The sequence below is a fragment of the Teleopsis dalmanni genome, chromosome X (genome assembly GCF_002237135.1).
Source record: "Teleopsis dalmanni isolate 2A chromosome X, ASM223713v2, whole genome shotgun sequence".
Lineage (NCBI taxonomy): Eukaryota > Metazoa > Arthropoda > Insecta > Diptera > Diopsidae > Teleopsis > Teleopsis dalmanni.
Window position 1 is genome coordinate 81,102,413 of NC_051848.1, and position 16,130 is coordinate 81,118,542.

Genomic DNA, 16,130 nt, shown 5'->3' on the forward strand with positions numbered 1-16,130 from the left:
CTGAAACAAAACAAAACAACAAGAAAAAAGTTTTTCGGATAATTACTTATACCTGGTAACAAATGTACCAATAAATACAGAACAGGTCTGTTAATCAGAATAAAAAAGACTTGATTTGAGAAAGAGTTAACAACTTGGAATTGATAAATTGGAATGGTTTGGCAATCTTTTGGTGTTTACACTGTAACAATTAATTTATTAATTTGCAAGAACTAATAAAATACATAGTTGTAGGATAATAAAATGAGTAAGAAAAATCCAATTGAGGAGATTTTCCGACAATGCTTTAAACATAGAATATGAAATATAAATCATATATAGATTACGCACAAGATCAACATCTTACTTGTGCAATGTAGTGATCGACATGAGGACTTAGAAATTAACTTTTGATCAAAAAGAGAAGAGGTTGTTTTTGTTTTTTATACTATATAATTTTGAGTTTAAACAGATATTAATATTAAGTTACGGGTATAATTTTTTAAGAAAATTTCACTGCACTTCCATCTCTGCACTTTTTCACCAAATTATTTTTTTTTTTCTGCAAAAACGTTGCTTCGTAACTAAGCATAATACCCGTAACAGACTAAAGTTCAGAAGAAGAATGAACATCTTGGTCAGATATTTTGTTTTCTGGAATTATTTAGAAATCTCTGGAATGAGAAAAGTCAATTTAAATTATAAAATAATCTATTAATTCTTTAATACTTTTACCTTATGCTTGCCTTCGTAAAACTTCCTTTATAAATGTCATTCACAAAGCGAACTTACTTTGTTTTGGAGACTTTCCAGAAAGTGGTATTTTATCTGGGGAAGAAAACAAAATTTATTAAGACATATAGCAAGTGACTGAAATTAAATACTTGATGTAAGTTAAATTTGTATATTAACTTTCATTCATGAGTGTCATTCACAAAGTGAATTCATTTTTTTGGAGACTTCCTAAAAACGAATACTTAGAGAATACAAACTACAAAATTAAATGAAATATTTAAATAATAATTTTAATTTAATACTTACGCATAAATATTAAAATATTTTAGCTTCCAATTATTAATGTCCAAGTTTCACATTTTCATTATACAGTTACTTTGTTTTGGAGACTTTCTACATAGAGGTACTTTATCTGTATGAATGACAAAACCAAATTGGATATTAATTACTTATACTATAATGCTACTATTACTAATACTCATATTGTTACTACAATTGACAAAAAATAGTTGAAACAACAAAAAGGATTTCCACATCTAATAATAGGTGATTTTAGTGCTTAGAGCGAGAGACTTATTTGTTAAGCAGTTTCAAGAAAGTGGGCTTATTTTTGCGAATCTTGTTTTTGCTTTGTATGTTAATTTTTAAGCGACACGTGTTCTATTGCAGCATTAAAGTCAAAAAAATATCAACTAATGTTGATAGGAGACCGTGTGCCACTTCTCGCAAATTCTTTGAATCAACATTTGCTCAGAGATGTGCAGTGTTCCGGTATAAGCTTTAATGTTTTGAAAATACCAACACGGAACGTAACATAATAACCTATTGACTATCATTACAAATGCAAATTATCCTGCTAATTATTGTGGTGAATTAAAACGAAATAGATAACAAAAACTGCTGCCTTCTATGCAGTCATCCACTAGTCAAAAGAATAGTTTTAGGTTGAGTTCCTCAAAGAATACACAATTATCAATCTTATTTTCACGTTTTAAATTATCTCTGCAACTGTCTAAGCACTTATAAGGAATCTCGTTGCTCTTAGCTCGAGATTAGTATCCAGCTTCTACTCTAGATCATGCTCTGATATTGTGAAGCATGATTACAGCAGTTTGGGCCTACTGTCGAACCCGATGTTCAATTAGCGACCAGCAATTGGAGTAATAAATATGGTATCTGTCGGTATAAGAACGACTGTTCTTCTTACCTTGATCACCTTGGGGTCATCATAAAACGATCAATCGTTTTTCATTTGTATTGACGTCCAGAACTCCACTCGCCCAATAAGCAGATTGGAGCTTCGTCGTCCCCATGAGCAAATATCCAATATAAATAAAAAACCATTTACCCCAATGTGTCGATCAACGGAGGAGATTAAAAATGCAGATTAACTTAATCTCGTTCTCTTAATCTCACAATGTATATGTAATATTACACACATATAATTTTCTATGTGAAATACCAAACACACAAAATCGTACAAACAACAACAAATTCTGTTATCCCTAAAAAAATTTGTGTTTATTTGTGTGTTGCACATTCATTTGCATTTGGTGCTCTTCCTTTAACTTTTGCTCACGAAATCTTCGAATAATTTCACTGTGAATAATAATCGCAAATCCGAATATTCGAAGACTCCGGATTCAATATTTCCGAATCCAATATTTTTTCAACTCCGAAAACTTCGTTGCTATCGGATCAATCGAATAACTTCGGTGTTAGAAATGTCCGAATAATATGAACAGGACTATTGGAAACCATTCAGTCTTAATGTCCTCAGGGAAGTATAAGATGATTGAGTATTGTTGCGTATCATTTTTGTAGTTCACTGTTCATGGTACTCAACATCAACTAAAGCCAAATAATTATACTTTTAGGTGTGCTAGCCGAAGAGCTTTATAAAGATTTGTTGGACTAAACGTTAGCGTCGCATACATGAAACCTTTCAAATAGACCTGGTTTAGGCAGACTGTTAAGTTGAATGCTTACTTTTATAGACTCCATTGATAATTTTATATTTATTGGTTTATATTACACTCTTCTTTTTGCTGTTTAGTGTATACTTTAAAGATGAGTTGCCTTAATTAATGTCGTTTTCGGTTGATAAATCCAGGAAATCTTTTTTACGAGATTTTTATTTTTATGCAGTTTTCGATTGTTATATCTGGGTTAACTTTTTCAATCGAGATTCACTTTTGGTGTAATTTTCATTTTCGATCTCGAAAAAATCTCGAGAAAAATGTGTAACACTTGACAGCTATTTCATAAGACTTGACAGGTAATATGCGATTTAATTCAACATATAAGTATATTTATGAAAAATATAAATACCCATTAACTGAACTACAAAAACGTCAGATTACTCTGCAAATGCTCGATTGAGCAACAAAATTTGACAGACCGAGACCAGACCGAAATCTAAATTGATTCCATTTTATTGTCTATTTAGGCAAAATGTGAAACACTCGAGATTAATTTATAACACTTAAGATATTTTGTCACATTAATAAAATTAATCTGAAATGAACAGTTGATTATTATTATTTAACAACAACATATAGCTATTACCCTAAACATGTTCGAGCAAAAAGACTTGGAGTGCTAATCTAGATATGCCAATCGAGCACGATATGCTCTAGATATGGTCGAGCTCCAGAGCACAAGATAACAAGAAGCAATAAGGCAAAAACAACGATGTTATGTTAGGAATTATGAGTTTCTGTGTATGTACGAAATACATTTTATTGAATAAATAATGCAAATTAAAAACATATGCATTGCCTGTAAATTTTTGGAAACTGATATATTGGACGTGTGCGAGTTAGGCTAAGGTCGTGTGCGAGTTAGGCTAAGTTGCGTTCTAAATGAGGGAAATTCTAAGTTGTGTCGATAATGTATTGATGTATCGATACGTGTTGATAAATGGCAAAATGTGTGCAGTGCAAAAAATCCCAAAAAATCTCCCATTTGGTTTAGCATCAACTTAGCCTAACTCGCACACGACCATTGTACACAAAGTATTCGTCACTATTTATATGAAGGGTATACTAATATCAAAGTAAGCCCGTTCACATGGAAGCGCTATGGACATATTTAATGCCTAGTTTTTAAATTAGGACTTACCAAGCATAAGAGTATCAATTTTGCTATTCGTGGTAGTTTACGGTGTTTAAAGCTTTAAAGTCGAGCAGGCATTCTAGGATGAAAACGAATTTAAAAAATTAGCAAAATTAAAAATATAATAAAACTGCCTATTACCTTCTTTTATTCGTAAATTTTCAATTTAATGTTGTGAATAACATATTTTTTAATTTATATGTTGGCGTTTTTGCTAATTTGGTATTATCATTTTCAAAAGTGCACCTGAAACGGATTATTTTTTGTTTTTAGTAAAAACCAACTTAACTAATTTTGCCAAATCACATATTAAGTAGAATAAGAATTTGAACTTCAGCACAGGAATGAAATGAAATTTACATGTCCAAAATAAAAAACAAAATTGATATAAGTCAAAATTAAGAAAATATATAATAGCAAAATCCATGCATGCTTTATGAATAAATAAAAAAATTAAAATCAATGAAAACCACAAACCAAAGATTTTTATTAAAAACTAATTAATTCCATAGTCAAACAAAGACCGTATACGTATTTTTCTAAATAAAATCACCAAAGTCCAGAACCCTTTTATTTACGAAGACCGTAATATTGCAAAGATGTGAAAGAACGTAATATTACGGTTTTGAAATACGTTAAAATTTTACGGAGTTTACTAAAGACAAAAACCGTCCCGTCGTAATTATTTAGTACAATATGGTATACGTGTGTGTGTGTGTCTGCTATGTGTCATAGTGCATTAACTATTTAATACTCATTGGAAATACACAATTCCCAACTGAGCATTGGCTCCCTTTGACAATTTGCAGAAGTGAGCATTTGTCCTTAGAAAGTTCAAGGAGTCAATAACAAAAACACAATCGGACGCTTCCATTGGGTGGTTATGCTAAATCAATTATCTTCTTTTTGGTTGTTAGATAAAACACAAGTTAGTGTCTAAAGCACACTTACTCAATGGTGTCTGTGACCACTTGGGTGATCCAATAAGACAAGAACTGTACTGAAACAAAAGGTCCACTGAATCATGATAATGTATTACTAAGGTGATTTCACAGAAATATAGTTTAAAGCCGTTGGATGGTTACGTTATCTCTATTAACCAACGCATTTCTAAATAACATTAATGGACGCACCGGTGAACTGATGAAGACACCAAGATAATAATCTTATAGTAAGGTGATGTGAAATACATTTGCAGAGAGAAATACTGCTGCTGATATTGTGTTTACATACATAGCTGTGTAGCGAAGATCGTAAAAAATAATAAGGGTAAATTCTGGCAACAAAATGTTATATATTGTGGAACTTTGGGACAGCGAACCGTACAACAGCTCTCCTCATAGTCTCCAATGGCATCTACGTTTACTTGACCACGATCTGGATGAGGTCAAGAATTTACCAATGGCCCACCAATTTTCCGAAGTTGTTCCACGTAGAGCTCCGGTTCATGCGAATTGCTGCTAATGCCGCCGTTTTCTTTATATATAAGTTAACCATTGTCCGGCTTACAATTGTTAGTTGATGATTTCAGTGTCTTCTATGAAGACTTGGTTTCAAAAATCAAACAAGAGTTTTACGTTCGCTCACTATGTAGCGCTTTTAAAAACTGATTTTAAATTTATTGGTTTTTAAGTACGGCACGTACTTCAGCATAAGAATGCTGACGTAGTGTCTGGAATACAATAAGTTATTAAAATGAGCACTACTGCATAAACTATTGGTGAATCTTAAGCGTTTAAATGTTTGCGTTGTTTACTTATAAATCCAACGGAAGCAAACCTAACATTGCCTCTAACGCCGGTGTTGACGTGGTGCGCATACCACCCGTCTGATAACCATGTTACTTCAATGTCCATTCAAGTATGCAATCATTAATGAAATAGCTAGGTTTTCGAAAATTCTTGACGCACTATAGTCTCAGTTAGAAGACTTAACTGCATAATGATATATGCGCCAATGCTAATGTAAAATGTCGATAAAATTTTTAATCTGCCAGATCTGCTCCTCATTTATGTACATACATATGTCTGTTATTATGTTGTTATTGTTGTTGTAATTTGAGTTAGTACTATTGCGCACTTCCACCCTATTGTAGCTGGGAGGGTTATCCCTGCCCCACACTAAACTTTAACTATACTAGAATCATTATCATTTATTTATTTTCTAACTCATGACGGACTTAAGGTTTGTTAGAGCGGGGTTGGGCAACGTATCAACTTTTGCAATATATTATAGAAAGTTCCCAATTTCTGTGCGTCTTTTATTTTATATTCATTTTTGGTTTTTGCACAAATGTATATATAAATTAGTTTTTCTTGAAAGTATTTTGTTGCAATGAATTTTAATGTAATTTATATTGTTTTTTTTTCCATTGAGGTGATAGGTGATGATACATCATAAATTTTTCTAAGAACAAAACATAATATATTTGTTAGGTTGTTGATTTCTGTAGGTGGAGTTCATACTGAGAAACGCATATCACGGCGGGTGCAATCTTTTAAATTTAAATAAAAAAATTTCCAACAGCTTTTTCCACCAAACTATATGCCGATACAGCTTTCTTCTCGAGATATTGAAACTCAAAGCCACATTTTCGCATTAATTAGATTAATTTTACATTAACAGCGCGTCTACTTGTGGTTGGTGCTATCTATAAAGAATTCAGAATTTAAAATTCCAATATCTGAAATTAAAACAAAATTATATTAATATATGACGTAATGGAAAAAGTTATGCAAAATAGCTGAGTCTACTAAAAAGTCATTATCACATGAGCGTGTCTTGGATATCGAAATCACACTAAATTATTATATTTACAAGCTTCACCACGCCACACAGCGTCCCCTTCAGGATTTTGATCATTGCCTCCAGCAAACATAATGCATTTTAAGTCATATGATGTGTCCGGGAGTGACCATTTCATTAAAATAATTAAGTCAAGAACCACCAATCATAAGCAGTAATTAATGCTACATACAATTTATTCGAGCTGCACACAATAACAACAATGTTAATACAATAGAATTATTTAGACTACCATTTGAGGTGGACAGCTGTGACGCAAGTCACTCACCAATAATTAGAAACAAGTGCCACTGCTTTTAGTAATGTTCGTGTCTACGTCCAAAAGCAAATACCTGCTCGTATTGTCTGCATTGGGAGTGATAAACGTCGCGATCAATTAAGCAGATAACACAAAAGGATTCTGGAAAGGCGCTGGTAATACGAATGGCTTGTTGATCCGGCTGCTCCTTGACACAACTGTTACATAACCCACGCATTTGTATTTGGAAATCCTTTTATGTTTTCTGATAAACGATTTTTTACATGTTACAACAAAAACGTCTCAGTAGCCCTATGTCCTCAAAACGAACAAGTGCCACTCGACTCTCGCAACACAAAATACTCTACGTTTAGCCAAAATGTGATTGCAATTTTATAACATAATTTTACCTAAACATATGCGTTACTTTATATAATTGACACTGTATTAAATAGTGAGGGAATTAAAAAAATTATTTGTACAATAGAATTAAGTTTTTATTCGAAGTTTACTGATATAAAAATAAAATTGGTGCAAGAGCAATAATAGTGACAAAATTAATATTATTATCTTTCATATTCCGTTTTTCCTTATGTCGAAGATTTATAAACATTGAGCTGTTATTCTTGTATTTTTTTTTTAAAGTATTTCATACACATATAAATCGACATGTACATTAATAAAGGCGACTCAAAATTATATATAAGCTACGTTAATTGTTAACATTAAATTAATATAAAATAATTAATATTAACACAAACTCAAATTATACGGAAAGTTTACCGAATACTAAATTCGGTTTAAACATACATTCGGCTGGTGCATACCAATTTCATTTTCATTACTTTCTTATAAGGTTAAAACATATTAATTGTAAGACTAGCACATATAAAAAATAAATATTTAATTTATTCTAAACAATTGTAACTTCAGGTGGCAATTCGTCATCCGATGAAGACAAATCTGGTATATCAAAACGTAAACGAAAATCTTCATCCGATTCCTGATCGCTACCAGCTACCGACAAAACGGGCATCAAAGCATTTGAATACAAATCGATGAAATCTTCAAAATTTGCTTCAGGTTCAAATTCATCGTTATCCGAGACTAGGTTATTTTTGACACCTTCCAACAATTTGTTGATGAACGAATCATCTAATGCACCCATTTCAGACCATACTTGTTCATCAGCTAAATATCATATGAATGTAAAGACATTTATTAGCATAAATAAAATATTTGTGATTGATGTCATTCATAGCTTACATAGTTCGCAACAATTGAATTTACTGAAATCAAATGAATCGATGAAATTCTCATCGAATTCATTGGAATTGATATCTTCACAGTTTTCGGATATAGCAGCCTCAATTTCATGTACAGCCGGTGTTTTAAACTCAGGCTTCTCAACATTTTTCTTTCCATCACCAGATTTGTCTTGGTCACTATCCGACTCCATGTTGCTCTTTAATTGACTTGTTTGCAAATGGATGACATTTTTAAGTTCCCCAAATGCTTGACGCGACGCCAGCAGCTTATTTGCTTTCATATGACTGCCGTTATTTATGTTCGGATCACTGCCATTAACATGTGTATCCATCTGAAATTTTTTTTCACTTTTTTTTTAAAATATTTTATACTTTTTAAAACTTCTATACATAGTTTTTCTAAAAATAAGGACGCAAATTCAATATTTAATTAATTTTCTGCAAAACAAATATTGTGCGCGTTCACTCAAAAAGTGTTTAATGAGCGCCAATTGCAAACCCTTTTGACAGTAGAACACAGAGTTGCATTTAGTTTGAAATATTGTATTATTGTACTCAAATTGTACACATTATATATTGACATTTATAAAAATATAAAAAAAAATTGACAATTTTTAAATTTCTATTATCATTGTTTCTAAAATATTTGTATATTATAATTTTGCTATTAAATATTAAATTATAGTAAATTATATATAGTTTTATATAAATATTATATAGTAAATAAATAAATAGTAAATTAGTTAAGATCAGTGTGTACAATTTTATTTACACAATATTCGGTTTTAATATATAAATATACCAAAGTTATGTCTGTTTGTTTATAATTGTATTATATTATATGAACACATGGTTATGGCTATCAAAAAATTCAAAAAATGAATAAGCTGTTATTAATAATATTTCCACCAACAACAGCAATAAATTGTTACGAGTTCCACTCTGTTTTTAAATTTTTTATTTATTATTCCATAAATTTTAGTTCTACGTAAGTAGTAGACTCAATACCATTAAGGGTTTCAATAAATATATTAAATACATATGAATATATACAAAAATTTTTAGGAGTACGTGAACAAAGTATGATTAAAAAACGATTTAAAATGTTTAACTTATTAGTTACTAACAAGTTAATACTTATTCAAACATAAATTTTTTAAACTATTATTAATTTTGTTGTAAAAGGAAATTTCAAAAATATTCTGCACACTTTTACCTCTTAATTCCATTTAATTCTGTTTCATTTTAATTTTCAATTTATATTAAATATTTATTTTTATACAATATATGATTTGCTTGCATTATGCAAAATTTACCAAACCATAACACATAAAATTTTGACACTTCAAATAATAACAATGAAATAAAATCTTATAAGCATAATAAACGGCTTGTATTGAACGTACCTAATGCGATAATTTTTTAACAATATGTCAATTTACTAACAACTAATATATTCGCCGCTTGATTGCATTTTTGTAAACTATATGCTGCTGTTGCAAGTTACAGAATTTTGTGTGTATTTATTTTAAAATATATTGATAATTCTAGCGTTTATTTATATATGTGACATAAAAAGTTAAGACAATAAGGAGGAATATAAATCAAGCACAAATTGTTTAGTAAAAATAATACAAAAAACATCATTAACGCACAAAGACGATGCCAAGCGAAATAATTACTCTACAACTTGGTCAATGCGGCAACCAAAGTATGTTTTATATTTTAATTAAAGTGATTGATAATTATTAACCACATTACGTCATTTTTAATTATTACGAAATAGTTGGTTTTGAATTTTGGAAACGATTGTGTTTAGAACATGGCATATCACCAAATGGTGTCCTTGAAGATTTTAGCGCTGATGGTTTCGATCGGAAGGATGTGTTCTTCTATCAAGTAAGTATATATCCATTTAGTTAATTACAAAAAAATGTACAACTGTTTATTTAATAACATCTGTTTGTTTAAGATCTGATATTGTCAACTTTTATTTTTTATTATACTTTTTACCATTATTAAGTTTAGTTACTGTAATAGTCATATTATCGAATTTTATATTGTAACGATTACGTTAGAAAATTTGTTAAGAGTTATTTTGTATTTCATACTTCGCTTGTAAAAATAAATAAAATTATTTAAACACAATTTTAGGCCGATGATGACCACTACATTCCCAGAGCTGTTTTACTCGATTTGGAACCGCGTGTTATACACACAATTATGAGTTCACCATATGCGAAGGTAATTATATTTGCATTAAATCAATTTTAGTTAATCTTATCAGTTTGAAAAAAAAAAAATCTGCCTCATTAATGCTCATTTCAGCTTTACAATCCTGAAAATGTGTACTTATCAAAACATGGTGGAGGTGCTGGTAACAATTGGGCTTCGGGATATAGTCAAGGTGAAAAGCTTCAAGAGGAAATATTCGATATAATTGATAGAGAGGCTGATGGAAGCGATTCATTGGAAGGTTTCGTGCTTTGTCATTCAATTGCTGGTGGTACTGGATCTGGTATGGGCTCTTATATTATGGAACGCTTAGCTGATCGTTTTCCAAAAAAACTGATTCAAACTTATAGTGTATTTCCAAATCAAGATGAAATCAGTGATGTTGTTGTTCAACCTTATAATTCAATGTTAACCCTACGTCGCTTGACCACATCTGCAGATTGTGTTGTTGTATTAGATAATACTGCGCTGAATCGCATTGCTTCTGATCGCCTTCATATTTCAAATCCAACTTTTACACAAATAAACTCATTAGTATCTACCATAATGTCTGTCAGCACAACAACATTACGTTATCCTTCATATATGAATAATAATCTCATTGGACTAACCGCTCCACTTATACCAACACCGCAATTACATTTCTTAATGACTGGTTATACACCCTTAACTACAGATAGTGATGTATGTTGGTACATTTTATATTAAGAATACATAAAAATATTTTTAATATATTTTTATTATGTTTATATAACAGCAAACTGGCAATATACGTAAAACCACAGTATTAGACGTTATGCGACGCTTATTGCAACCAAAGAATATGATGGTCTCTACCGGAATTGATAAAACAAATCATCATTGCTATATATCGATACTAAATATTATACAGGTAAATAAGTAAATATATAATAAAATTGTTAATCTTACGTTATTCTTATTAATGATTATTTATATTTATAATTTGTTTAAGTCTTATACACATAAAGTAATTTTATAGAGTAATGAATCTGAAAGTTATAATTTTAATTCTCTAAACTGCATTCATATTATATATTTTTATCTTTTATGTTGGTGATAGAATTAAAATCTTCAAGAAGTATCTTATTAAATGAACAGTTATATTAATAGATTAAAATTAATTTTTATATATTAAATTTATATTATATATTTTGTTGCTATATGTAAACGTTTATACTTATATAGTTTATTATTAAAGTCATTCTAATAAGTAAATAGATTTGATAAAAATTGAGTATATAACAACTATTTATAATTATCGATATAAAATTATCTACATATATATTAAGCTAGTAATAATATTGATTTATTTTATTTTGAAATGGAAAAAATTTATTTAAGAGTTTAAAAATATTTATTAAGCATTTCATTTTTACAATAAAATTTCCTAATAAATATAATAAAATGTTATTTTAGGGTGAAGTTGATCCAACACAAGTACACAAATCGTTGCAACGAATACGTGAGCGAAAATTAGCACAATTTATACCATGGGGACCAGCTAGCATACAAGTTGCTCTTTCTCGCAGTTCTCCGATCGTGCAGAGCAGCCATCGCGTTTCCGGATTGATGCTTGCAAACCATACTAGTATTTGTTCCTTATTTGATCGTGCCTTAACGCAATATGACAAACTTAAGAAGCGTGGTGCATTTTTAGACCAGTTCCGACGCGAGGATATGTTTAAAGACGATTTATCTGAATTGGATGAATCGCGTGATATTGTTGACGCCTTGGTTCAGGAATACGAAGCAGCAACGCAACAAAATTACTTGCATTGGTCTGTGAAAAAACGTGTAGCTGATTAAAGTTCAAAACAAGATTTTTTACAAATATATAAGCGTATATATTTATATATGCTTGTGTTATATATATATATGCTTATATTTATAAAGACAAATTTTCTGTTATCTTATATGATATGCTGTAATTTTAAAGATAAATGTTTTAAAAGATTTTAACATTGTTGCCATAAAAATTTGTTCGGTTTATTCGAATAAATTAAGTTACATAACTTTAAGACTTGTTTTCGAATATAAACTTATTGCCTTAAAAATATTATTTCCATATTTATTTATACCTTTTTTTTTTATTATATAAATAATTATTTTAAATATAGTGTTATTTTTTATTTTAAATATTCTCACTAGTGTATATTTTTAATTTATTATCAAACAAAAAATTTTCCATTTATATAACATTTCATATTTATATTATTCTATTTTTGTTTTTTAAATATATATTATTGGTATTTTGAGATTATTTTGTAATTGAATTCGATTATTATGTTATCTACTAAATGTTCACATATTTAATGCTCAATAAGTTTTAATAAATAAAAATGTTTAACACATAACAGCACAGCTATTGTAGATAATAAATATTTAAATTTTTGCAGCATTAGAGTAATGCTTCCATGCAACAAGCGAAATGTTTACTGTCTATTCAGTAGATATTGTATTTCACATATATTTGCCAATTTCGTAATTTACTCTGATTGTTATGAAACTATGATTTAATTATTTTACTGCTCCTTGTAGCAATTAAATGTTTTATATTTATTGTGAGCTGTAATTTTATCGAATAGGGATCAGATTCTTCTTTTTCTTTATGCCCAAATCGCTCTGCAACATTGGTGATCATATAGCATAAAACTACATTGATACGTGCTTGTTATATTTATCTCATCCTGGGGTTCTTCCAGAAATGGAAAATAAAAATTAACAATCTGAACACTAAAGTCTTGTTTATTACTCGTAAACACAGGCAACATCCACCGAGAGTGAGAGTTGGTGACATCGTGATTAATTGGGAGGATAGCATTAAATACTTAGGTGTCACGTTTGATAAGCGGTTCACTTAGCATAAGCATATACAAGTCAAAAGAAGTAGTTGCGCTAAAACACTGCAATGCTTACAATCACTTTTCAAACACAACAACCTTAGCGCGAAGAACAGAAAACTGATCTATAGCCAGATAATTAGACCAGCATTACTTTATGGGTGTGTCGCGTATAGCAAAGCTGCCAACTCTACTATACAAAAGCTACAAGTTGCTCAAAATCAGGCTCTCCGAAGACTCTTTAAATTGCCTTGGTACATCCGCACAAACGACATGCTAAGAGACCTGAGAATAGACCCGATCAAAAAATACATAAAAGACAGAGCCCTGAAGTTATATGCGAAAACTGACAGGCTATCCTCCTTAGCACTATCTAATCTTAAAGTAATCAGTCTTCGTACGAGGAGGTACGTAGATCTTAGATCAATCACTGAATAATTATGAAGCTTATGAGAGATATACAAATTAGTCAATGAGATGGGTGGGACCCTGTGGTACCCCCAGCTATCAAAGAGTAAAAGTGCCCAGTTGCGCTGACTCGAAAAAAGGATCAACATACATACATTGTTTAAATTTAATTTGAATAAACATAATTACAAATTTTCTACAATTTCTACATATTGTTCTCTGTACCTAGCTATATTCATAATGTACCCCTCGTATTCTAGTCTATTGTTGGATGTTTCGCAGCCATGAATTCTCATGCTTTCCTACCAATATATCGTTTTCCTTCGATTTTTTCCTGAATAATTATTTGGAGTAGCGTATATTTTGGATTTCTCATAATATGCCATAGGTAGGTTCTTATTCTTATCTTTATGGTTGCTAACAATTCACGATCACAGTTCATTTTTCGTAAAACTTCATTATTTGCAACACGGTCCAATCAAGGAATTTCGAGATTTCTTAAAAAAATGAATAACTCAAACGCTTATTAAAGTTGAGATTTTCAAAGTCCAGGTTTCCATGGCGTATAGGAGTATAGATCAGACAGCATTTACAGAACGGATTTTAGTTTTAATATTGAGATCATAACTGTTAAGAACTATTTTGTATCTGAGAAAAGCATTATGTGCTATTTCTCCGCGACATTTGATCTCTCTCTCTCTCTCTCTCTCTCTCTCTCTCTCTCTCTCTCTCTTTGAAACAATTCCAATTTTCATTTATATAAACTTCAAAGATATTCAAAATGTTTTATTCTTTCTATTGGAATATTGTTAATTATTAATTTTGTGTTGCTCTAAATATTTTTTCGGTTTACAATCATATATTTTGTTTTATTTATGTTTACTTGTAGCCCATATTGTTCGCTAGTGGTGTTAATCCTGTCTACTAGCTCTTGTAGGTCGCTTAGACTGTCGACAATAAGGGTGCTGCCAGTCTTATTATCTGATGTGGTTAATGAAAACACCGTTTACTTTTACACCTATGTTGACTATCGCTAACAGATTCTTCAAATATTTTTTTGAAGTAAACATTGAATAACAGTGGCGATAATTTGTACCTTGTCTAACGCCCCGTAAAATAGATATTCCTTCTGTTATATCGAAATCGATGCTTATATGAGAATTTTGTTACCAGTACAATTTTTTAATGCATCGATTTTCCTTGTCATCAATATCAATGTTTTGAAAAATTTCTATAAGCTTATCATATTTTACGGCGCCCCTTAATAATAATCATAATACATAATAATACATAATAGTGTCTCCCGAGTTCCAGAGTCCTTAGTCCTTCTTTAAAAACAAATTGCGATTTTCGCATCAATTCCGCGCATTTTTGTATATTCTGTCGTGTATGATTTTTATAAATATTTTTAGTGCAAGTGGGTGGCATAAGGCTGATAAGTCTGTACTCACTAAAGTTTTTTGGATTTTTTTTCTTAGGCAGTGTTATGAAGGCAAATCAGATGTACGGACGTAGTTTTGCAGACAAAGCTTAACTATAAATAGAGCTACTATATTTCACTTTATGTATATTATGTATTTCAATATTGGTACGTTGTAAAAAATAAAAAACATAATATATACTTAATTTAGGAAATAGTATCGATTCCATTAATATCGCTAAAAACCCGCTATTGAAATATTGGCAACAACAAAAAATAATTCCAATTTAGATTTCTATGGGCCACGAGATCACTTTGTAAAGTGCATGCTCTAAAAAATCCGAATGGTCTTACTGAACCATATAGTTTTTAAATTCTACAGTTTTCTATATCGCACAAATATTCAGCAGCTTTCTAAGGCAAATAAGATACGTATCTATCCAAACACTCTTTTAAATTATTCTACAACTGCGGATTTTGTTGTATAAAACAAATGAAACGAATAAGATTTGGTTTCTATTGAAAGTTAACACCTTAGATGATTGATTTTAAAAAATGTACTCAGACATTTTAATACCTGTGCCAAAAATTCAGAAGATATTGACTTCGGACAGGCCCAAGTTGTTCAGATAACACCTTAGTTTAAGATCTTTTATCAAAAACCTAGTAAGAATAAACTCTATCTCTATCTGCTTTGGACCTTTGATGCTTATACAGTTGTTCTTGAATTCATATTGCTCACAATATGAGTCTTTCACAATAAATTCCAATAGAATTGCTCCAATTTAGTTAATTATCTCTAGTATATAGAATGGTTCATCATTTAGCATTATCTATGCTAATTAACATATAGTACACTATCTTTTGCTTCCAGTCGTTGGTTTTTGACAAGGCGCATTATTATATGGAAGTGTTCATTTTTTCTTGCAGTACATCTAAGGCTGTGTGTATCGTTTCGCTGATCGAAGGTTCCTAATTTTCTAGCTACCTGATTGAAGTACTGTACTTGGGTATGTGTCGTTCAATTTAGTATTATCCTAATAAATAGTTGTATTGTAATATTG

The 16,130-nt window shown here is 30.4% G+C and overlaps 2 protein-coding genes and 1 long non-coding RNA gene across 6 annotated transcripts; 1 reads left to right on the forward strand and 2 right to left on the reverse strand.

Annotated features, from left to right (window-relative positions):
• Positions 1–439: 439 nt before the first annotated feature.
• On the reverse strand, positions 440–4,197 carry LOC119689814. Of its 4 annotated transcripts, none has more exons than XR_005253492.1 (6): positions 3,973–4,197; positions 3,838–3,910; positions 1,021–1,126; positions 864–942; positions 715–807; positions 440–653 (listed from the first exon to the last, which is right to left on the reverse strand). It is a non-coding gene; the product is annotated as an uncharacterized LOC119689814 (long non-coding RNA). The 4 variants fall into 4 exon arrangements; XR_005253491.1 differs by having other exon boundaries at positions 864–955; XR_005253493.1 differs by having other exon boundaries at positions 864–970.
• Positions 4,198–7,391: 3,194 nt separating this feature from the next.
• Positions 7,392–8,707, reverse strand: LOC119689205. Its single transcript, XM_038103982.1, has 3 exons — positions 8,533–8,707; positions 8,141–8,474; positions 7,392–8,065 (listed from the first exon to the last, which is right to left on the reverse strand). Exons 2-3 carry the CDS (start codon positions 8,472–8,474, stop codon positions 7,788–7,790), a joined length of 612 nt encoding a protein of 203 aa, XP_037959910.1. The 5' UTR covers positions 8,533–8,707; the 3' UTR covers positions 7,392–7,787.
• An 872-nt stretch (positions 8,708–9,579) lies between these two features.
• On the forward strand, positions 9,580–12,427 carry LOC119690158 (tubulin gamma-1 chain). The gene is made up of 6 exons (XM_038105157.1): positions 9,580–9,853; positions 9,929–10,041; positions 10,297–10,386; positions 10,471–11,061; positions 11,135–11,269; positions 11,815–12,427. The coding sequence occupies exons 1-6, from the start codon at positions 9,805–9,807 to the stop codon at positions 12,202–12,204; spliced, it is 1,368 nt and encodes a 455-aa protein (XP_037961085.1). The 5' UTR covers positions 9,580–9,804; the 3' UTR covers positions 12,205–12,427.
• The last annotated feature ends 3,703 nt before the right edge of the window (positions 12,428–16,130 follow it).